Genomic DNA, 25,233 nt, shown 5'->3' on the forward strand with positions numbered 1-25,233 from the left:
AACTGTGCATGCGGTTTTCTAATTGATGCCCAGGGCTTCCCACAGCTGCCCAAGGCAAAGGCATGCCACATAATCTGTGCACTGCTCTCAGTGCACTGCAGGTGACTGTGGGAGAGAGGTGAGAGCAAATAATAAGCAGTTGTAGCATAACCCTGCTAGGGTTGAAAGAACTGTAGTGATTCACTTACTGCAATAAATACACGAAATAACTTGTATAATTTGTTCTATTTCTGTAAATGCATCTCTTAAGCAACTGTTGTCATAGCAGCCCTGTAAAATGACCAAGATATGCCATTTAGAAACAACCCCCCTCTCTGTGTGATTAATTAATTAATTGGATTTATATCCCATGCTTCCTCCTGAAGCAGAAAACTCATCAGTGATACGATACAGTTAAAAATAAAATAAAAACACATTTAAAAGCACCTAAAAACAATAAACTTGGTAAAACATCAAATTTAAAAGCAGATGTAACCAAATCACCTGTCTGTATAGGTTGCTGAAACAGGCAGGAACAGCATAATAAAAGTGCCTGTCTGGCCTCAATAGGCAGGGAGTTACAGAGCATAGGAACTGCCACTCCGATGGAATGACTCCTCAAAAATGCAGAACAAACATTGTGTGTGCAAGTTCCACAGACTGAAGTGATCAAGAAGGCACATGTGTGTTAAGTGATCCCTTAAGTCAGGCATCCCCAAACTCGGCCCTCCAGATATTTCAGGACTACAGCTTCTGCCATCCCTGACCACTGGTCCTGTTAACTAGGAATGATGGGAGTTGTAGTCCCAAAACATCTGGAGGGCTGAGTTTGGGGGTGCCTGCCTTAAATAAACTGTTCCTAAGTCATTAAAGGTTTTATACACTAATGGTAACAGCATAAACTTTTATGACTGAATGCAACTTAGGTTACTGGCTAGCAGCCTACCTGTTCTTAAGCTTCAAAGGCCCACTTTTGAGAGGTGGGGGCTGCACACTGGCAGTTAGAATGAGGTTTGCCACTTGTTCCTTAAATTTGAAAGAAAAGTTCCCTATTCTGAACATTATTTGTGTGATGCAAAAACGTAATATATAGGTTACAAGCACAATATATTCTAATGAGGTGCTGTTAATAGTGTTCTGTCACACATAATACGTCGCTTTCTTGCAGTCTTGCTCACAACAGGCTTTATTTGGGACCTCTAGTTACAGCCATAGTTATGTCACATACAAGAAGCTATTGTGAATGAAGGCTGTTGCTCAAGGATTTCTGAGAACTGATCTGTCAAATACCAGAGAGTAGCAATGCTAGGAGTGCCAGATGTGTGTGTCTGTGCGTTAAGGAAGTGGTCAAATACTGACAAGAAAATTAATATATTTCTGATTCAAATTCTTTCCTGCACTGGTATGATTTGCACCACATTTCCTACGAGGAAATGTCAGGGAACTGAAGGCTTCACATTTTAGTTTTCCAGTTGAACCATAAAGCAGAGAATATAAATGTGTGTTCAAATTGGCTGTTTTGAAATTCTGCATGGCAAGGGAAAGATGGTGGAGATTAAGATAGTTGAACAAGTTCCTCAGGTTTCCTTGTGCTTCCTGAATGATAGCTATGAGGAAGCAACTGGAATTACTCAGATGCGTGGTCTGGTGAAACCCTGTCTTACCAACCAATAGTAGGCACTGTGATGCTTTCATAGGGGAGAAACCACATGCTACAGGTAGTTCTGCAGTCCTTTGGGGGGGGGTTCTTTTTGCAAAATGTAGTTCTTTCCTTTGTCAGGTGGGTGCAGTTACAGGATGTGTAGCACTAAGAATGGGTTGACATGGGAAAGAATAGCATAAAAAGTCTTTAAAAGAGGCATACTTTTATGTCAGCTGTAGAGAACCTCCAGCCTTCTCTCTCCAGCCCGATAGGACTCTTCCCTAGACCACTGGCCTTTCTTTGTGCCCTCCTTAAGTGTTTTTCTCTGGCTGAACTGTGATAAATGTCTCTTGTTTGTCTGGATAGAAAAGGGTGGGTGTATATGTGGAAATCACTGTGTGGAATGATAGCGTTAAATATTGTCATGGTATTCTTATGGAGTGGAGCCAAGACTCCATCCTTTAACTTGTTCTTGTGGTCACTTTGATTTTCCTTGTGATGTTTCGTTTTGCCATGTTCATCAATAAATAGTCTCTTGTTCTGGGTCTGCAAAAGTGAATAACCCTGCCTTATATTAAGTAAGAACTTAGCACTCTTTTCTTTTTCCTACTGTACAACGGTAGGTGTCCTACCCATTTCCCCTGTCCACTTTTGTCCCTGACCCTGCCCAACATACATATGTGGTTCCTGTAGGGTTCCTTAGGAGGGAATATGGCCCTCAGACTGAAAAAGCTTCCCCACACTTGCTTTACGGACAGTTTGCAGTAAGGCAAACTGATAAAATGTAGTTAATGTCATTGATGTTAAACCAGGTGTAGGCATCCTTTTTTATTATTTTGAGTGTCCTTGACTTTGAAAAGTGGAGCAAAGAAGCATGTAAAAGTAAGGAAGGAAAATAAGTCTTGTAAAGAACCAAAGTTTCACAGATAACTCCCAGCTGAGAAAACAATGGGTTACCAAAAAACAACAACACACGAGATCAAATGACATTAACCATTAGAAGTTTTGTTTATTTTATTTATAGAAGTATCGTTAAACTGCCAATTGATTCAGAAAATAATGTAGCAATTTACAATAAGTTTAACCTGTGCAGGGTTGTTTTTTCTTTTTAAATTTACCTTAGTGTTCTGTGGGTTTGAGAAGTAGGACGCTAAAGAGCACAAAGTTGGTTACCTTCTGAATCAAAGAGAGATTAACTGGGCCCCTTTCACACCCTGGTTACAAGAAGGGTGTGTTTGTATTTCCTGTCTTCCTCTTGGTGCCAGTATAAACCTCAAGTATGCATATTTAATTCACAAGCCAACAATTGCAAGCTGAATATTGGTGTAAGCTATCCATTTTTTTACTGTAGCAGTTTTTGTGCACTTTGTCAAAGTTGTATGTTCTTTGGAATGAAATGTAAGGGTTAATACACAAATCTTCTTGCTTCAGTGCACGTAGAAGCTTATTTGCTAATTAAGTCTTGGCATCTGATGGCCAAAAAGAAATTATTTAATTCGGGCAAGCCTATGAATAGATATTAAATATTACATATAACAAAAAATTGAGGAAACTTCTTTAACTGGTTTCTTTAAGACAGTTGAATAATCACAGGTGGGTGTTATACTCTATTTTGTGCAATAATATCATCATTGTAGAGTATCCTGAAGTTAAAAGTATCTCTTTGAGTTCTGCTACGTCTTCCTCAAACTAAAGACTCCTACCAGATGCAGACCCAGATGGCTTGAACAACAGCCTCTTTTCTCTCTCCCCTTTGTGTTTTTTTTTTACCATATAGCCTGATGAAGAGTTCAGGGGAACTCGAAAAATTGTGTGCGCACGTGACTTTTGGGTTGATTTGTTGGACTACTTTTTAGAAGGCCCTGCACACATGGATTTAGCACATCCACTGGCTCTGCCCCACGCCCTGTGAGTCTTCAGTAAGGAACTATGGTTGGGGGCAGCTGTAACTTCGGAACCCGAACATTATCACACCACTCTGCTTCTCGATTGGTCCAGAGAGAAAGTTCTACCAGCAGAGGGGCTTCACTGATTAGAAGACTGACTTTGTATTGTAATGGTATTTTCAACACATAGCTTGGAGTCCAAGCTGCTGATTTGAAAATAATCTTAAGTGTACTTTCTAAATAAATAGGTTTGTATAGATTTAATTCATTGTACACGAAATAATTTAAAATCACCTTAATTATCTTTTTTGTTAAAATGATAGCATTTTAACCACTGTACCAAATAACTGATTTTCTACTCTGATTTTAAAAGGCAATAAATGTTAGAGGTACATGCGGAACTGACTTTATCCATAATGAATGTTCTCAGGAATCTAATCAGAGGAGGTTAGCGTAGGGTTACCAGATGTCCCTGTTTCCCAGGGACAGTCCCCGGAAAATTCCATCCCCAGAATGTCCCCGGATTTCATCTAATGTCCCCGGGAAACGCAGCAGTGGCAGTCTCAGCAGCCCGGAGCAGTTGACTCTGGCTGGCTTCAGGAGCTGCTTGGTAGTCCCCATGTGACGGTGGTGCAGGGGCTTTAAGATGCAGCTTCCAGGCTGCCTCCACCTTTCCTGACCCCAGCAACTAAGCTGTGAAGGAAGGCTTCATGCTGCCTATCGGAGCAGCCTTCCAACTCCTACTTGCATGCAGTTGTGAAGGGAGGCTTCACGTTGCCTATCAAAGCTTGCGTGCAAGCAGGAGGGGGCAGGGATCTCTCAGTTAGGCAACAGGAAGCCTCCCTTCCCAGCTGAGGAATCCCCACCCCCTCCTGCTTGCAGGCAAGTAGGAATGGGATTGGGGCTGCTCCGATGGGAAGGAAGGCATCACACTGCTTAACTGTGAGATCCCTGCCCCCTCCTGCTTGCACACAAGTAGGAATGGGATTGGGGCTGCTCCGATGGGAAGGAAGGCATCACACTGCTTAACTGTGAGATGCCTGCCCCCTCCTGCTTGCACGCAAGTAGGAATGGGATTGGGGCTGCTCCAATGGGAAGGGAGGTTTTGCCGCTCTTGGCCTTCCTCTGCCTTCCATGCCTGGCCCACCATACACCGCTTCCCCACCACCACCAAAGAACCAACAACTCATGGGCTGCCCAGGCTCATGGAGAAAGGAGATAGAAGCCTCAGAGGAAGGGGAAACGTGGCGGTTGAGGTCAAGGCGGCGGCCGCCCCTCTGCCACTGCCATCGCTGCAGCATCAATGTCCCGGACGTGTAGTATTTATTTATTTATTTATTTAAAGTGTCCCCAGATTCATTGGAAAAAAATCTGGTAACCTTAGGTTAGCAGGGAAGCCAGTCAGCATTTATTCATGTCTAACCAGGGGCGCCATCTGGGGGGGGGCAGGCCACCCAAAAATGTGGGGCAGGGGGCCGAGACCACCCAAAAATTTCGGGCAGGGGACCGAGCCTGCCTCAAAATTTTCAAGGAGAGGCCTGAGCCCCCTCAGCATTCTGCAGTCACAGTGGGGCCCATTGGATCTTCCTGCAGCTGCAGCAGGCCATGGCGGACCCTCCCAAGGTCCTGGCAGGCCTTTTTGAGGCTGTGGCAGACTGCGGCTGGCCCCATTGGGCCTCCTCCTACCACGTGACATCACATGTGTGCGCTGAGCCCCCTCCAAACTTGGGTAGGACGCAGTGCATGTTCATCTAACCATTTGTAAGAAAGGAGAGTTCTCTCTTGGTTTCTTCGTTGAGCAGTAGGGCAATTTCTAGGGCAGTGCATATATGAACATAATATATGTGTGTGAATTGCTTACAAATAGCATCTCTATTAGTTGTCAATGTTAAATTATTTTATTTAGATTTAATTGGTTATCACTCTTTCTTCATTGTTTGAGAGGGTGATTACATGGAGAATTGGCTCATCTTGCAATCTGAGAATTAGATCTCTACCGGGTGGGAGGATCAAATTTTAGTAAGACTGGTGACTGAAGGCAATAGCTAGGTTCAGAAGGGCTTGTTTCAGTGCCATGGAACTGTATTTGTCAGGGTGGTGGTCTATCAGTTGCCTACTACGTGATGTGATAGGTGATTTAATGAAACTTAATTTTGTGCGTGTGCTGTACAAAATGCTTTCATGCTACCTGGAATAAAGCCACTGTTACTTTTTTCCTTGAAACCCTCTTTTAGACATTTTTGAGCCCAGCTCACTTCTATGTGTTGCTATTAAATATTGCATACTGTTTAGCCCATAACGCTGGGCCAAGTTATGTTATATTAGAGGAAGAGAAAAAGAGGCAGTTGTAAGTCTCATCAATAATATTGCCCATCAATGGGCAGATCAAAAGGTCTAATGACCATACTTTGTTTACTGGTAGATAATATCCAGTAAGAGGTGACTTGAATCGGGTCTGACTCTTTAACCCAGGCTTCTCAACCTGGTACCCTCCAAAACTAGTTGAACTCTTAATTTCCATTAGCCCCTGCCAATATGGACAACAGTCAGAAATGATGGAGCTAGGCATCCTGTAACTGGAGGGGCAGGCACCAGGTTGAGGAAGACTCCTTTCAATCACCTGTGCAGGTATGCATAGAACTCATACTTAAGTGCTTAAGTGAGACTTTCTATAATCTTCTACAGCACTCATTTCATGTCGTAGGCACTATACATAGAAATAGCAGTCCTAATGCTGTAGGTGTTTCCTCATATGAAGGAAAACTGCTTGAACCATGTGACCAGACCCATTTTCACATCTCTTGGAGAATATCTGGAAAATATTCACCCTGGAAAAACTGCATACAAAAGTTGAGACTTCAGTGTAATAATTTTTTTTTATAATCATACATCTGTTCCTTTCACCAGACAGGTTGGTGCTTGCAGCACCTATTCTATTCTTTCTGTGCTTCTCCCCCCCCCCACCCCAGCACATGCTGAATCCCTGATGCAGACACATGAACCTGCTTGTTTTCACTTTCTCAAACTAAGCAGGCATTCTATAGATCTTGCTTTTTATATGAGAATGTATTGCTGTGCCTCATATTTTGTTCAGAATTATAAGAGTTTTCAATAAAATGTGTATCCAACTATAATTAAACTTTGTCTTCGATTTTTTTCAATCCTGTTGGAGTTGGAGAAAAATGTAGCAGTTTTAGTGGCTCAGGTAGCATTGCCAGTTTTATTTCCTTCTGAAAATCCCTTGTTGATACAGTGATGTTTTATGTTGGGGGGGGGAGAGTATCATCCCCACCCATTTTCTGAATAATTCAGAGTAGCAGTTGTTGTAATGTAGCTATAATACACATGTTTTCCAAGCAGCTGTCAGCTCAACACAAGCTCCATTGTTTCACAGAGCATCTTCATTTGCTGGCTCTCAAATTCAGCTGTGAAGGTCCTTTCCAGTTCATCTGTTAATGAAACAAATTTCTTATTGGAACAGATTACATCATCCAAGGCCAGCACCATCCTATACAAAGTGAGTCAAAAAGTGGCTAAGCATTCTTCTAACAGAGCCCACTCTGGTTATACTGGTATGGTTGGTAAACTACTCACAAATTGTCAGTGGGAAAAATTAATAAGCAGAAAGTCCTGCAGTAGCATGCATGTGGATGCTAAACAACAGTTCCATTTGTTAAGCTAGTGTGGCTATATAGCTACAGAGTTTTAAAAGGGAATTTTCTGTGTTCTAAAAAAAATCCCTGTTCTTAAAAAAAAAATCATTTCAGCAAAGTTCTAAAAACAATAACATCATTTCAGCAAACTCTAAAAACAATAAAATCACCCTACTGGGCTTAATTGTGTAGTTGAAGGCTTCTGTCAGCCACTTTCAATGTAGTGGCAGGCACTATGTGGCAGGCTTTTAGATGCCTACTGCATTGTTTTTTGTTATCTGAAATCATCCAGAGTTGACCCAGAAAGGGCAGGAACAAATTAATACTTTTAAATAGCTGACTGATCATGTTGAGTTCAATACACCTTTGTCACACAACTTGGGTATGATAATTTATATTCAGAGGATGAAAGGAATAGAGAAGGTTGCTGTGAGTCATAATTTCAAGGCACTTGGCCAAATTCCTGGAACAGCCTCCCTTCTCTCAAGCTGCAAATCAAGTAGGCAGGAGCAGCTAGTTATACCTGTAGCTTCCCCAGTTCCCCAAATCCCATCCTTTCCTTGCAAAAGTGGAAAAGCTGTCTGGTTAATGGTCCATGACTTGTGTTCTTTCAAGAGGATTTCTGTAGGGATCAATGAAACGAGTTAATTTTCCTGCTTGGCTGACTTGAACAACTACATGAAGCAGAAAAGACTCTATAGACACCAGCTTGTTAAGAACAGAAGTCAACAGAGTTCACGAAGAAAATTGTTTTCATACTCGTATGCTATGAAATAATTGCCTGCCACCTGATTGTTTGCTATGCCTTCCACCTGTAATTATGTTGGTTGGCTCACAGTCTTGCTAGCTGTCAGTTGTGACCATTTGCAAATGATTAACCATGCTGCTGTTCTTAAAAGTTTCTCTATGTAGAATACCCGGGTTCAAATCTCCACTCAGTCATGGAAGGTGTCTGAGTGACCTTGGGCAAGCCAAACTTTCTCAGCCTAAGCTACTAGAGAGCTTTTGTTGTGAGGGCTAAAAAAATGTAAACTGTCTTGATCTCCCTGAAGTAAGAATGGGATAAAATGTAATAAATAAACTAAAATAAATTAGCTAGCATCTGCTGGGCATGAGAAATAGTTTGTTTATTTTTGTTGGTTTGTTTTTAAAGGCCAAACTGATTGGATTCTATGAAATTCAAAACCACATGTTCTCTCTGGCCACCTTTACTCAGCATATGAGGAGCTGCTGGTGCTGGCCTAGGTCCAACCAAAAGGCTATGGCAAGAGGCAAGAGAGGTGGTTTTACATGAGTCAGTGTTCAATCAGGAAACATGTCAGAATGATCAGTGACTTCACGTAGAAAGCATGGATAGGCTCTTCTAAGGGTGGATTCCTCTCTTACACTTACACCCTAAAAGTAAACGAATGGGATATTAAGACTGATGTGCTCCTCCCAGTTTAATTCAGGGGTAGGTCAGTATGCCTCTGCTGTCAGAAGTTTGGGAAAAGCTTTCTAAATAGACATTTCCAATTTTTGAAGAGAGCAATCTTAAAAGGCTATCCAGTTCCTATTGGTTTTGTGTTCTGGCAAACTACTACTTTTTTTGGTTAAAGTTAAAGGTACCCCTGACCATTAGGTCCAGTCGCAAATGACTCTGGGGTTGCGTGCTCATCTCGCTTTACTGGCCGAGGGAGCTGGCGTTTGTCCACAGACAGCTTCTGGGTCATGTGGCCAGCATGACTAAGCCGCTTCTGCCGAACCAGTGCAGTGCATGGAAACGCTGTTTACCTTCTTGCTGGAGCAGTACCTATTTATCTACTTGCACTTGACGTGCTTTTGAACTGCTAGGTGGGCAGGAGCTGGGACCAAATGGGTGCTCACCCCGTCGCGGGGATTCGAACTACCGGCCTTCTGATCAGCAAGCCCTAGGCTCTGCATTTTAGACCACAGCGCCACCCACATCCCTTACTTTTTTGGTAGCAGTAATCTATTTGTTTGGTAGTGGTAACTTCCTTAAATTCACACAGCTCAGATTTTACCATGGAAGTGCAAGTAAATAATATACAGTGGTACCTCGGGTTAAGTACTTAATTCGTTCTGGAGGTCCGTTCTTAACCTGAAACTGTTCTTAACCTGAAGCACCACTTTAGCTAATGGGGCCTCCCACTGCTGCCGCGCCACCGGAGCACAATTTCTGTTCTCATCCTGAAGCAAAGTTCTTAACCCGAGGTAATATTTCTGGGTTAGCAGAGTCTGTAACCTGAAGTGTATGTAACCTGAAGCGTATGTAACCCAAGGTACCACTGTACTGTGTAGATTCTAATGTTGATTTCATGAAGACCCGGGTAACTACTGACCAGTCAGTTTGATGTTGATACCAGGAAAGGTCCTAGAACAGATAATTAAGCACTTGGTCTGTGAGCACTTAGAAAAGGATCCTGTGATTACTAAGACCCAGCATTGGTTTCCCAAAAAATGCCATGGGCTGAACACGGTAACTGAAATGTGTGTAGAGGAGGGTGATCAAAAGTCTGGAAACCAGCCTTATGAGGAACAGCTGAGGAGCTGGGCATGTTTAGCCTGGAAAAGAGGTGACCAAGAGATAACCACCTTCAAATATCTAAAGGGCTGTCACATGGAAGATTGAGCAAGCTTGTTTTCTTCTGCTCTGGAGGCTTGGACCAGTGGCTTCAAGTTAAAAAGAAAAGAGAGATCCTGACTAAACATCAGGAAGAACTTTCTGACGTAAGAGCTGTTCAACAATGAAACAGTCTTTTTCAGAAGGTGGTGGACTCTTCTTCCTTGGAGGTTTTTTAAACAGAGGTTGGATGGATGTTTTAGCTGAGATTCCTGCATTGCAGGGAGTTGGCCTAGATGACCCTTGGGGTCCCTTCCAACTCTACAATTCTAAGTTCCACTGCATCCTTGTTATTCTTTCTACCTATAGGGAGGCATGCATTAAATACATTGCAGTCCAAAGTAAGGTCATGTGTAAAATTTTAGGGTGCCTGTTTTTTCTTGCAGCATATCAGAACACTAAAGAAGCATTGTTTGATAAATACAGTACTTGAGTATAAAATTTAGCTAGGAGCACATCCTTGTAATTTCCAAAATTGCTCTTCACTTCTGTAAGAAAACTAAGGTGGTGCAAGACTTGGAGTATGCAGGAGGATTCTATTATTGGTTATGTAATAAACTGCTCTTATGACTCATTGGTGTAAGTCAGTATGACCCAGTACCATTTTTAATACCTAGTAGCTCGATGGTTTCTATACATCTTTCCTAGCATACTACTCAGGATTCTTCATTTGAAGATGCCAGGGCCTCATATAGGCAACATATGTTACACTACAGACCTGAGGTCTCTTTCCTTACCAGTCCATAGGACAGGTTCAGTTTCTGACACATACATTTTTGCAGCTAAGAATATGTTTGCCAGCAGAAATTGGTTCAATGAAAGATAATTGCTTTTACCTTTATTTGGTGCTTAAACCCTAGATCTGGGATTTTGGTGGGATGGGCAAGCTATTTTTTTAAGGAGTTCTCCTGATAAGGCATTGATTGTTTTAATTGGCAGAATTCCATTTTTCAATCAGAGTAAATAATAGTTATAAGACAGTACTATAAGTTGATTAGTTCATGTTGCTCCAAGCTTTCTTACTTAAATAAGAGACCTCTCTAAAATGCATGGTCATTGAAACCACTGTAGGACAAGCAGAATGAGTTTCAGTGGAGGTTTGCTAGGTGTTTATTTTTTAAAAAAATCATGTTAATCTCATAATCACAATTTCTCTAATGGGCTGGGAAGGCAAATTCTTGCACACTAATGTTTTGATAGTAAAATTTATTCCTGGCCTAGACAGCCTGGATGAAATAAACAAAACATTAGAATTAAACAAGCTTTCTGTTCCTTTCTGGATCTAAGTAATAACAGGTTTGCAAACTGCCACTTTGTATTTAGTCTGTTTCTGTTAGAGGTGTGTTTATGGTCCATTTTGGAGGTTTGAAGTTTCTTGCTCATCCTTGAAGCTGACAGACAGGTTGCGACTTAAACTTCTGAGTGGCATCAAGGTAAAAATGGAGATGGCTTCTCTGTCATTCTTTCTTACTTGGAGTAAGGTATGTAGTCCTAAAATAATTATGCACAAAAATCCACACCTTTTGATGAAGCCTTTAAATCAATTGGGTTTGCAGCTAAGAACCAGTTTCCAAGAACAAGTAACCGTAGGTAAATATCACCTTGTGGCATTACCCTGTTGTCAGTCAATCAAAAAGGGCTGCTGTAGAGCTGTGGCTTTAGAGAGCAGAGCCATCCTGAAATACAGGACATGTGAGGTTTTTCCTTGCGATCTAGTGGTATATACACTTTATGAAATAGGTTCTGTGGAGTTGTGGTGTCACAGCTTAATGAAGTACCTAGAATTATCTTCAGCCCTAACTTTGAATGTATTTTTTGACGAAGCCCCAGTTTTCAAAAGGGAACTTATCTCATCCTACAGTTTATCTGCTGGAGATAACATTCTTTGATTGATGCTTTTGGTTTGAGGTTATAAAATTTTATGTAAGTGGCGGAAGTTACTTGCCTAGCTGAATTTTATGTTTTAGATTATTGTCTTCTACTGTTGAACTGACTAAATTCATATTATTGCCTTAAATATTCATTAGTTACCCCCCACTTGATCTAGGAGGTAGTGCACCTGTTAATACTCACCCAAACAGTCTGCTCTTGACATAATAATCTTACATCCCTTAAAAATTCAGCCCCCACCCTGTCTTTCCCTTCTTTCTTACTACTGGTGGGTAGCAAAAGGGAACTTGTGATCATGGCTTGTGTGCTGCTAAAGCAAAAGTGCTGATTCAGGAAGCCACCTGAATGAGAAGCAGTTGAAATACCACCCCAATACAAAACCATAGTTTTTCTAAGGAATCTTGCCAGAAACAAGTTATTGCTTAGGCTAAATTGGCAATATTAATGGAGCAGGCCAGAAGTTTAAACTTGTAAGGAAACTTGCCATTGAGAAATTCCTTACCTGATTTTGTATGCTCTTTGTATGAACAATTAGTTTTAGTGTCTCACTGAAACCTTTCAGTGTAGCGTGCTCTCTCTCTGGATCCAGACAGTGACCTGGTTCAGACCTAACAATAAGCCGAACTATGACTTAAAATGAAGAAGTAGATGTGCAGGTTCTGAGAGCTGTTTTGCTCCTCATTTTGGTTTCTTTCAAAATTATCACCTGCACATATATTGGGTTGTATTCAAGGGTAGATTTGCCTTCACAGAAAACACTTCCATTTGCATGAGGTAGAAGGCAGCCCAGCAAGCATCAGGCAATGTGAGGCAACTGCCTCAAAGAGTAGGGAGTGGCAGCAAGACACTGGAGGACAGAGCTATGAGTGCTACATAGCTTGCCTGCAGGTATGGTGAAATATGCTGCCCTCTTGCCGGTGTTGAAGTAAGATTCAGTTGCCAGTCTGGATGGCTTTTGTACATGGATGAGATGAGGTACCATCTTGTCTTTTGGCAAATGTCTTGGACAAGCCCTAGCAAGGCACCCATTTTTTACTGATTCCCTGTTCCTACTTAAGCCCCTTATTCCTCCTGAAAAACTATTCTTGAGATGGAGGGGGGATGTTCTGAAGGATGTGGTTGCATTTAGTGGGGTCTTTAGCATATGCGCCGCTGGGATACAGAGATCCACCCAGCGCCCCCAAATTTAGTTGAATGACAAGCGCTGGCGCGGCGCACCTTTGATAAATGATCACACAAAGTTGAAAGTCCTTTAGTGAAACAGTAGGTATACATTTCTGTAATACAGTGGTATCTCGGGTTACAGACACTTCAGTTTACAGACTCTGCTAACCCAGAAATAGTACCTCGGGTTAAGAACTTTGCTTCAGGATGAGAACAGAAATCCCACGACGGCAGCACAGCGGCAGCGGGAGGCCCCATTAGCTAAAGTGGTGCTTCAGGTTAAGAACAGTTTCAGGTTAAGAATGGACCTCCAGAACGAATTAAGTTCTTAACCAGAGGTACCACTGTACCTAGGTATATATGTATTTTGTTTTTCTAGCTTGATCAAAATTATTTATTATTTCGTAACAGGTAGATAGTTAAGAGCTTAGGCAGCTTCAGCGGCGGGCACCTGGCACCCCCCAGAATTTGGCCCCCAGGTGCCTAGCACCCCCAAGCAAAGATGGCCCTGGTTGCATAGGTTGGTAGAAGATGGTTGAAAAGTGGATGTGTTGACTTGCAGTAGCAGTTCCACTAAGGCAAGGGTGTCCAAACTTTTTTCAAAGAGAGCCAGATTTGATGAAGTGGACATGCATAAGGGTTGAACCATTTTGCCTGACCTTTTTTTAAGGATTGGTCCACTCAAAGTTGTTGACCTTGAAACTGTAGTCACATACTTTTTGGTGATATTTTCACTGCTAATAACTTAACCTACCAAATTAGCAAAGGATCTACCGGTATATATGAACACATCAGAAGCCTTAAAATTACCATATCTTTATATATATCTAGTATTGGATCAAGTGCAACCAGTGTGCAGTATTCTAAGTCACAGATGTGTAGGGTACTTGTCAGACTGAAGTTCTGTATACTCTCATGTGCGTCAAGAACTGTCCCAATCACTGTTGTGATTCTAAGGAAACTCTCCTCACTGCATTTGGGATTTGTCTGACCACTTAAAAAGTGACTGAGAAAGTTTGTGCATATGGAAGTTCTTTGTGAATCAATAGCAGTGAGGCAGCTCTGTCCACATGGAGTTGCTGCTACATGAGTTACCCACTCCATTCTGATCTAAGGCATGTCCTTTCTTTTAATCATATTTACTTTACTTTCAGGCCTTGATACTTTTGTCTTCAAAAACAGCAGGTCCATGATTTTCAATTCTTTAAGCAGGCCTAAACATAGGAGGAGACTGCTTACATATAGCCTGCCCATGAACCATAATTAGGGTTCAGCTAATCACGTTGTGTTATGGGTAAACTGTTACAAAGACGAGAAAGGTTAGCTATTACAGTACTGCTTTTCTTTCCACTTGGGTTGCTAGACTACAGCTCCTATCAGTCCCAGCCAGCACGGCCAGTGGTCAGGGATACTGGTAGTAGTAGTCCAGCATCCCATCTGAAGTGCACCATTTTGGCTGTCCCTCATTGTAAAGGTAAAGGGACCCCTGACCATTAGGTCCAGTCGCGGATGACTCTGGGGTTGTAGCGCTCATCTTGCTTTGCTGGCCGAGGGAGCCGGTGTACAGCTTCCGAGTCATGGGGCCAACATGACTAAGTTGCTTCTGGCAAACCAGAGCAGTGCACAGAAACGCCGTTTACCTTCCCACTGGAGTGATACCTATTTATCTACTTGCACTTTGACATGCTTTCGAACTGCTAGGTTGGCAGGAGCTGGGATCGAGCAACCCCCCCATCGCAGGCGATTCGAACCGCCGACCTTCTGATCGGCAAGCCCTAGGCTCTGTGGCTTCCCTTTGCCCCTCATTGTAGAGTTGTTCCAGTTCTCCAAAATACTTCACAATGCTTTAATTGCATAACCCTCTCAATCCCAAAGGTTCCATGTGGGACAGAATCATGTGTGTGTGTGTGTGTGTGTGTGTGTGTGTGTAATATGCATTGCTATTGAAACCCTAACCAGTTTTTATATATCTCAAATATTGGTTAAAAAAACTCACATAGATGGCTACTACTGAACATGGAAACATATTCAAAATACACTTGGCATATTTTGAGTCCTAAAAAAAAGTCAATATGAAATTGTAAATGCAGGGTTGATTTTTTGGAACAATTGCTTTACTACGTAGAATCTTCATAAACTGGTACCTTTGCAGAGAAACTTAGTTCAAGCTTAGGGGAGGGATGTGCTTGATGACTTTATTGCCCATCAATTAATGCATAGTTGGAATGTTGGATCAAACATATACATGCCTTGGATCTTTTAGCATGTCATTTGGAGTTTTGTGCAGAAATAATACAGTGTGGCAAGTAAAATGTTCTTCCAGTTAGCAAAGCTTGTTCACTCAACACAGGGCTGCAGTCCTGATGGAACAAAGCTTCATTGTATAGAGATGTCAATATGGCACCTTCCCAGGCATTCAAGCCCCCACATATATGTTGGTATTTTTATAAACTAATTCAGCAACTCCTAATGTAATTGGCTGATCCAAGTGCCAGGACAGAGGACAGTTGGGTCTGTTCCAAAGTACAACACTAGTTTACTAGAGGAGGTATTGTTGAAACAAGGGGTACCAAATGTTATTAATTCTGTAGTGAGCACACACCAAGTATAAAGCACTTCAGCAAAATTAGAATGGTTGGTAGTGGAATAAGACAAGGTTGTATCCTGCATATATCTTCAGAATGTTGGATCAACCAGTCTGACTTTGGAATCTGCTGACAAACAGCATTCTGATAATAGTTTGCGTTATTCACCCGCCTCCAAATCATGTGGTTTCTGTGAATGGAAAATGTCCAAAGCCTATCATACATAAGATAGCGGAGTGGAAGCATTTTCAGTGGTTGCTTATCTCTTGTCAGTTTAATGCTACTTAATATGAATGCATAGGCTGAAAATATCAGTAGCAGTGAAAAGCCAGTGCCAGCTGTTTTTACAGATAGGCAACTCTGAAGTGTTAAGTTGACTTAGCCCCCCCTAACTTGGCCAGAAAAAGCAAACATCCCTTGGCGAATGTATGGACAGACATCCAATTGACCATAATGGACTCTTCATGATTTTGGCAGGAGAAGTAACAGTACTGAGGATTTGTGAAGTCCTCTGTATGGAGAAAAGATTCCTTATATTCATACCTGACAAACAGACCAGCCAGTAAAATAGATTTAGAGTGTTCCATAAGTACAGATCAGGAAGGGATGGTGGACACCTGTGGAAAGGGAAATGAGTACATTTAGTGTCCACTTAGTTTAGACTTAACTGTGTGTTCTCTTCTAATTTTAAACATAGCACTCTCCTTCTGATTTAATATTTATATCAACAAAATTAGCTTCCATTTTCAGAAATAACTGTCTAACATAATACTCTGTCTTGCTTAGCATTTTTATTATTTTGTTCTGGCAGATTCCTATTCAGCATCCTCTAATGAAAATGGAGGGAAATCTGAATCGGTGGCCAATTTGCAGCCTCATTCATCCATCAATTCCATCCAGAGCTCCCCTGGTCCAAAGCGCTCTACCAACACACTGAAGAAATGGCTAACAAGTCCAGTACGCCGATTGAATAGTGGAAAGGCAGACAGTAACATCAAGAAGCAGAAGAAAGTGCGTGAAGGAAGGAAAAGCTTTGACCTGGGATCCCCCAAGCCTGGAGACGAGACCACGCCTCAGGGAGACAGTGCAGATGAGGTATGGACATAGTTTGATACCTTTTTTTAAGAATGCTGACTTGAGCATAAAGCTTCCTTTTGTTTGATTCTTCACATTGTTTTGGAATAAGTTTTGAAATAACTGTAGAAAAGCATCCATCCTTGTATCAAAACTGGGAAAGCCCTATATCCTCACTATAAAGAGGATTCTTGTATCACCCCATCCAGACTAGTTACTCCCTAGGCCTCAGCCTTTATGTTTATTGGCTCCTTCCTTCCAAAGCTTGGGCTTGCCTACTGTCCACCATCTTTGCTGTGTGATGTAAAATAACACCATAGATCATGAAGGGAACCAGAGCTCTTGCATTTTTATTTTCCATCACATTTTTCCTGGTCATTTTGCATAGATTTGTTATCTTCCTTTTGCAGCTGCAGATATGGATTCATTTATGGGTATTTTATGACTACTCTAATAGCTGCTCAAAGCATTTTAAATTATTCTATTGGGGTTCAAAGTGTTGCTCTGCCAATAGTGCGAGTGATGCAGGAATGCTATAAATCAATAAATAGAACTAGGTTGCTGGAAGGAGCTAGTGTGCTCATTCAAATATATGCCCAGGAATGTAGCAGGCTCAAAAAAAGAGTTTTTTTTCATGCCTAACAGTCAGATCCAGTTCAGTGAGGAAGTTGAGAACTGGTTAGCAGAACATTTGCTATTTTAAGCAGCACGGTGGTCTTTCCTGATCAAATTTGAAGTCCTAATGCTGCAGTGAATGATTTATTGTAGATCCTCTTGCCCCTTTAAAGGAAATTAATAATGTTTTATGTAGATGCTAATATGAGGGTTAGAGGATTGCATTGGACTCCCTTATGTAGGGAATTCCCTTTCTACCTCACTAGGCATCAGAGGAGAAGGGCTAGGTAAATATTCTTTTTATATCTGTCACAACAACCCACTCCTCTGTCTGAATTTGATTTGGTATGATTATGGAGTTCCAACACCATAAAAATATTATGGGAGGGACTCTCTCATTCTGTCCAACTTTGCCTGTTCATAATGAAATTTCCCTTGCTTTCAGAAGAGCAAGAAAGGTTGGGGCGAAGATGAGCCAGATGAAGAATCTCATACACCACTCCCTCCTCCTATGAAGATTTTTGATAATGATCCCACACAGGATGACATGGTAGGACTCGGGTCTTTTTTTCATTATTTTTTTCCTCAGAATAACTTTGAGTTCTTTTGTGTGTGTGTTTTAAAAAAACACCTCCTGGAATCCAGGGAACCAGGCATGGTGTTTCAATAGGGTACTATATATTGAAATGTGTTATTTTACACCCTCACTTTGTATCCAGAAGGAATGGCACTGAGCAATCCGTCTTCAAGGCCATTGTTGCAACGCTCAAGGATATTTTCTCGTTCCTTTCCTTCCTGTCATAATCAGAATATTTGTGACTTAGTCTGCTTACCTTTGTAGCTTGATTTTTTTATTTATTTTGCATTTCATGCCTTTTCTGTAGAGCAGTTGTTACGTTCAGAAGAAAGCTTTCTATGTGAACTTGCCTGCTGAGGAATTTCTGGACCTTGTGGGTGCTTCTGGGGTGTATTATAATATGAGTGTTTGGTTCAGATGGGGCCCCTTCCAGCTCTACAGTTCTATGATTCTATCATCTGTTTCGCCTTACCATTTCTTTACATGAACTGAGAGTTACTGCTAAAACATAACCAATACTTGCCCTGCAATACGCTGCTGCAAGGAAAGATTTGTCAGTGGGTGGGCAAGCTTTTTTTCAGGGAAGCCTGCCTACTGTTACCAGTATTCTGACTGAGAAATTCTTGATAAACTTCCAAGGAACTTTTGGGTTTCCCAGAATACTTCTTAAAACCACTGTGGTACAGCAACAGCCATACATGCGGTATTCTAGCATGATGCTGATGTTGTCTCCACCTGTGTTGCAGCGAAATTGGGCAAGAAAATGTGATTGCGGCAATAACTTCTAATGGTGCAGTGTGTGGTGCACGTTGTGCCCAAGGTTTGAAAAACTTCATCATGGGACTGGATATATGAGTCATAATGTTGCCAGCAGGGGCCTCTGAAGTAGATATGCAGTAGTAGACTGAGTGTTCTACAGTCAATATCGTTTCAGTATGACACAAACAGCAGATTCTCTCTTAAAGTTCACCCAATATATATATAGTTCAGGTTACCCTATCTCAAAAAAATACTGTAGGGCTGGAAAGATGCAGGAAGGGGGAGCCAGAATGATCAGGGGTGCAGCTGGAAGAGGGGCAATAAAAACTGGGGTTTTAAAGTATAGAAAAAATCAATGAAGTGAGCACAGGATGACATCTTATACTTGATGTGGAAAACGTGGATGCAGAGTATCTTTCTATTAATACTAGAACCCTTGGTTATCCAATGGAACTGATTAACAAAAGATTTGACGCAAACAAAATAGTACCCGTAAAGACATAATATAATTAGTTTATGAAATTCAGTGTCATGGTGTGACAAAAGACACTGGCTTAGATAGCTTTAAAGGGGGATACATATGAATTCATATTTATGGGGCCATATTCAGCTGAATTGTTGTACTAGCAGAAGCCAGCACAACAATTCCCACCAGTGCCAAGGGACTTAACGGTATGTCCTAGAACAGTGTGCAAGGGGAGGAGAAGGGATATTTTTGTTAGGCAAGCAGGAGTGGTTGTGCTGATGGAATGATCTCCTTAGCACTATGTGTAATGCAACTCATGGGGAATAAATCTTATCAAGGATGACTATTCATGATGTCCATATGCAGCCATCAGTTGCAGAGGCAAGGCAGTATGTCACTGAGTACCAGCTGCTTATGGTGTTGCCAAAGGCCTACTGTGAAAAGCAGGATACTGAATTAGAGCTTTGATCTGATCCAGCAGGGCTCTTCAGTGCATATACCCATGTGAATGAATGCTTGTAGTGATAAGGTGGTGATACAGGTGGACCTCCACTTGCTAAGCCATGTACCCGAGCAACTTCCATTGTGATCTGGGAGGCTATTAAGAACAAAGTGTGTTCTCCCTCATGGAGCCTAGGACTTGCTGATCAGAAGGTTGGCGGTTTGAATCCCCGCAACGAGGTGAGCGTCCGTCTCTTGGTCCCTGCTCCTGCAAACCTAGCAGTTCGAAAGCACATCAAAGTGCAAGTAGATAAATAGGTACCGCTCCGGCGGGAAGGTAAACGGCATTTCCGTGCACTGCTCTGGTTCGCCAGAAGTGGCTTAGTCATGCTGGCCACATGACCCAGAAGCTGTACACCGGCTCCCTCGGCCAATAAAGCGAAATGAGCACGCAACCCCAGAGTCGGCCACAACTGGACCTAATGGTCAGGGGTGCCTTTATCTTTACCTTACTATACTTAAATAAAGTAAAATTTGTCTCCCCAACCCAAAAGTTAATCTTTGTCATTTCAGCATGGTAAAAACTGTTTTTAGTATACCTAAAATCCATTGCTTATTAGGAGCTACCCCACATTTTCTTCAAAAAAATTGCTTTGCCAAGGTAACTACCATAGAGTTATCAAAATTTTCAAAAGTAGGGGGTCTGTGGCTTGGCTTTTGAAATATAGGGGGTCCTCAGTAATTAGCTAATTGGGAACCACCACCATAGACTGTTGCTCTACGGAGAGAGGGCTTGCTGATCATTGGGAGCCCTTCGTTTCCTATCAGTGTAGTCAAGCTGTTTTTAATTGTGGCTAGGTGTGACAGCCCTAAAAGAGGCATAGACAGGCCTTGGGCTTTAAATGGTATTTCATACTTGATAGTGTGACCTTGTAGTTGTGAGAGCATTCTGCAGTCCTGGCATTACCTTGATTCGTTCATTGGAACACAGAGTGCTCAGTTTTCTGGATGTACTAGAGTGATAAAAAGTGCCTTTCTATAGATTACCATATATTTGCAGTTTGTTGAAGAGTGGTGTAGTAATTGGCATGTTGGTTTGGAGTCAAATTACTCATAATGTGAGTGGTTTCCCAAGGTTTTCCCCTCCCAGCATGCAGCTGCAATAAACTTTTATCTGGCTTAATAGGGGGAGGGGGATTATGAGAAGTTGAAAGGGGAAATGCTTATCTGTTTTCCTGAAGGCCATTTTTTAAAATAGATCTCTCCTCCTCACCCCACAAAAAAAATTGTTTTGCCTTGTAGGGGGAAATGTATGCATGCCTGTCTTTTCTTCCTTAAAGCAAATAACAATTGGGTGAGGTAATTTTGATGAGACAAATGCCCCACAGGGAAGATGATAAGTGTCCCCTCCCCCAGACATGAACCACAGCTATTCAGGTTGTAAACAAAACCACTTTGGCCATATTGAGACTCAAAGCATCACATGAAATTTAACCCTAAGCATTGAGGCGGAAATCCACATGGGTTGGAAGGAACCCTTAAACTGTAGTCTAGTCACTTTGTCATATAACTTTTGAAGAAAGCAATCTTGAGCATCTCCTATAACCAGAAGATAGAAAAGTGAATGATGTGGTTACACTTCTCTTGAAGGGAAATACAGTAAAATGGTATACACGAGAAGGATTAAATCTCCAGAGTGAAGAAGAGCCTTTTACTTTGTTTCCTCCCTTAAATACATTTCCAATAACCTGTATTATTCATTTCTTTTTAAGGCTTGTCCTAAGCTGAGATATCAGGCAGTGATATGGATTTTCTGAAATATATTGAGTTGGAAAATTTTCTGAAAATGTTTAGATCACTCTGGAAAATGTTCTCATTTAGCAAGTTATTTTGCTTGTATTTGGTAAACAAAGCTTAAAACTTTTGAAACTGCCAGACTTACCTAGTATTACATTTACAACTGGTATCCATTCATTGCTAATGAGTTTAAGAAATGGAAATGTTTATGTGGAAGAACAGAGCACTGGAAGAAATCGCCATAAGGTAACTCCTCTGTGCTGTATTTTGAAGTAACCTTTACGGTTACTTGGAATTCTGTTCTCACCGACTTTAATTTGAGTTGCTGATTGGCTCTAAGTGAATGATAAGGTATCAGAGGAGAATGACAAGATGTCTACTGTAGGTATTCTTAGGGATAAAGCGACTAGAGTGATGCATCACTCAGCAGCAGTTCCTAAGGAGCCTTCAGCTGTCAGTGCTGGCTGACTTTCAGACAATAGTCTGCTTTATTGAGCTAGCTACCTGCCTGATATTTACTGTCACTTCTCCGAGTTCAATTTAGCAACACTTACTAATTTCACTGGCTTTTTCTTGGTGCTTGATTGCCTTTACTCTTCTCCCCTCTGCTACACCTGTGAAGTTGATTAAACTTTGTTAATCCTAGTAGTTTACTTTTAAAGCTCCATCTGCCCTTATAGAATTCAGGTGGCAAATATGCAAGTTGTATGCAATTTCTGTACTACTTCTGTAGTTTTTCCACATAGTCAAAACTGGACAGTGCCAGGGCCTAGAGTAGTCAAGGTCAAAGGAATCCATGGCTATGCCACATTTGGTCCAGAATTCTTTTGATTGGCGCCCAGTACTCTAGGATTGGGCATATTAACTACATCTGCCTCCTCATTTAGCTATAGTACAGTTGGCGAATTTCTATGCCTTTGAAGGAACAGGAATGGCCTGGGCATTTGCATCCACCACATGCGAACTTCTGTCTTCACCCAAGGTCCAGTTCTGCTGAAGAACTGGCAGGATGAGTCTTTTCTGTCGGCCTCATTCCTCACATCCCAAAGGAAATGACATGGGGAGGTGTCCTTGCTTTAAAAACAACAGCCTGCCACCACCCAAAATCTAGTCTTCAGGATAGGTGGAAAAGATTGCAAACCTAGTAAGAATGTATTTTAAAGCTGTTTTAAGATTTGGAGGATCTCTCTGTACTGCTTCAGATATTTCTCTATTCCTGTCTTGGAAAGGAATAGGAGAGAGAGAGAGAGAGAGAGAGAGAGAGAGAGAGAGAGAGAGAGGACCTCCAATGGCCTTCTAAGTGTGACACACATAACTTGCAGTCTGAGTTTGGGGAGGAAATGCATATGTTTTCTCTACACATACTTACATTTGACAGTTTTGGTATTGTAAAGAAGGGTACCACTGATACTTTGATCTATCTTTGCCACTCACGTTTTTAAAGTTGACAGCAAGGAGAAATAACAGTCCAAAGTGTTTTCCATTTTTGAATCTTGGGCAATAAATTGTACACCAAGTAGAATTTTATAATAACACGAGGTTATTGCAAAACATTACAATGAAGTGCTGAGCTTGTCAAATCCCTAGTCTGATCCAACCTGCCACTGTATTGTACTCTATAGGAGTGAGCTTAGCAAGAGTAAGGGATGGATTCTGCATGCTGGCAGGGATATGGAGAGAGCCTTGGGTGAAAGGGTTGCTCCCTTCACCCACTGCTGCTTGTTCCTGAAGTAGCACAAAAATCTTGGAAGATTTCACAATATAGAAACAAAAGCCAAACTACTCTTTTAATTACTCTTTGGCTCTTCTTTGTGACTAAGTGGTGGTCTTTAGAAAAACCCCTTCAGAGATACATTTTACCCGTAATCCCAGAGCAGGTTATGTGCTTTGCCAGTCTGCTGCTAAGTGCTGCTGCCTTTTGTATGTCATGACCTCCCCTCAACCCTTCATGCTCCTGTCATGTCCCCCCCCCCACTGCTTGTGCCCCATTGTGTGACCTCAAACTGCTAGCCTTTTGGCTTTCCTAGTTCCTTCTCATTCCTGCTAACCTGCTGTTCCTTTGCAAACTGGTGTCTTGCAGTCCTCCTCTTTGCTAGCTGCTCGACAGAGCATCTCCGATGTCCCAACTGCAGCGGATCTTGTCAGTGCAATAGAAAAACTGGTCAAAAGCAAGCTGGTAAGTGTGAAGACCTAGGATCCCATGAAGAGAAACGTCCTAGTTGAGCAACACCGTAATTCAGCTGTTGGTCATATTGCTGACTATCCTCACCACTGAGTAGCTAATTGCAGTTCCATGTTGGTTCTATCGTCAACTAGTTGCTAGAGTTAAAGTGCAGTAAAACCATTTTTATTTTTTATTTTTTGTAAATGACTTGATTCGTTGACATATTCCTGATATCATCAGTGGGCTATAATATAGTCCGTAACATCTATTACTTACCTGGTAAATTTCTAGGGGTGTGATTGCAGATAAAGTATTTTTCCTTTTAAAATGTTTTATTTCTTTTACAATATTCAGTCAAGTGCTATGCTGTGTCGAATCTGTCATTTTTCTGCTTGTTTTTTTTTTTAAACACTAGGCGTACTAGAAGGTTGTTGTTTCATGTATCCCCCCCCCTCAAAAAAAAAGAGCCACTTTTGGAAAACTTGGTTCAAGGGCTGTTCAGTATATGGTTCATGAAGCAATATTTTCAATGCCTTCAGTGCCTTAGTTGTAGACACTCCAGGCGGCTTGCAGTAATGAATACAGTAACAAATAATCCTAGGCAGCTTAATTCAGTTGGGCAAACTAAAGCTATCTTATCTACCTTTGCTTGGGAGCATGTGCTGTACAACTCAGTGGGACATCTCAAGGGAACATGCATAAAACTGAGTTGTATTACTTAAATAAAGAAACAACTTTTTGGGTCAGACTTGCTTGTTGCAATATTACATCACCTTTATCATAGCTAAGCTCATTTTCATTTTCAGATGGAGGTTGATGTTTCTTTTTGAAATCTATCTAGCTATCTATACTAGTAAGGTCAGCCATCTCTTAGTCCTGGTTAGAACTTGACTATGTTAAGCCATGGTTTAATTGGCTTGAGAACAGCACTTATGCCTGTGTGAACTCTTCTTGCCTCTCTCCTTACCACCTACACTTCCATATGTAATTTCAATGCTGATATTCTGAATTGGTAAATCACAAAATCCCATGACAGCTGATCTAGAAGACCAGTTTATGCACTGCTTACAAGTAAGAATCTGATACAGGAAATGGAAAGCTCATTTTGCAAATAGTTACATAAATTGCCATTCAGACAATATACTTTGTACTTTTTAAGAATCCTAGATGCTTCGCTTCTGTGTCTTGAAATTAAAGAAAATAAGAATTCGATCTCAGATGGGATAATGGTATTTCTGTTAAATGAAACAAATATTGTCTTGAGTGTTTTGTATACTGGAATAAATTAAATATTTAAATGGCTCATTTTAGCCAGCTTCTTCTAGTGTGATGTTAGGTATTGCAAATCAGCAGCCCTCTTCCACTGTTGGTATCCCTCAGTTTCTTCCCTTCCTATTTTCCCCATTAAAACAAAAAGGAGAGATTTGGTTTTCTGCACAAACGTGGAATAAGAACAAAATAGCTGCACGACCCCACAATCACCTATTTGCTTCTGACGGGAATCTACCTTTTACTGCAAATTAGGTATCATTAGGTTTGGAACTAACCAAATCCATGACTAGCCTAAAAGTGTGCCGCAGAGCAGATCTGCAAATGGGATGTACAAAACACGTAGGGAAAAAGTGGGGACCAGCTTCAGGAAACACTTAGCACAGATATACTGTAACCTTTAAACATTTATCCTATTCAGGAGGTCTTCAGAATATTTAGGAAAACTTTGGAATGAATGAGAAGTTCTTAGCTTGCAAACTGCTTTACTGAATCAAGACAGTTCTATTCTGCTGTCTTCCCCCAATCAGCATAAACAAAATAAATGTCACCTTGGGGTACATTTTGAGAAAATTGAAGGGTTCCGTCCCCCAGCTTACTAATTATTGCAAATACAGATCCCCTGAGGAAGTAGCTATAGGAATAGCTA

General features: G+C 41.4%; 1 protein-coding gene across 19 annotated transcripts in view; it reads left to right on the forward strand.

Moving 5' to 3' along the window:
- Positions 1 to 25,233, forward strand: part of KALRN (kalirin RhoGEF kinase) — a 508,727-nt gene that overhangs the window by 442,981 nt on the left and 40,513 nt on the right. For 10 of the 19 annotated variants that reach the window (XM_082234888.1, XM_082234875.1, XM_082234886.1 and 7 more), the window contains 3 exons: positions 16,234 to 16,517; positions 17,557 to 17,661; positions 23,232 to 23,327. In XM_082234888.1, the coding sequence (XP_082091014.1) occupies positions 16,234 to 16,517; positions 17,557 to 17,661; positions 23,232 to 23,327 (485 nt within the window). Of the gene's footprint in view, positions 1 to 3,398; positions 3,772 to 16,233; positions 16,518 to 17,556; positions 17,662 to 23,231; positions 23,328 to 24,338; positions 24,387 to 25,233 lie in introns of those variants that run through there. The other 9 variants (XM_082234887.1, XM_082234884.1, XM_082234878.1 and 6 more) reach the window with 5 other exon arrangements.

The sequence above is a fragment of the Podarcis vaucheri genome (genome assembly GCF_965113315.1).
Source record: "Podarcis vaucheri genome assembly, chromosome: 1".
In the NCBI taxonomy this organism is placed as follows: Eukaryota; Metazoa; Chordata; class Lepidosauria; order Squamata; family Lacertidae; genus Podarcis; species Podarcis vaucheri.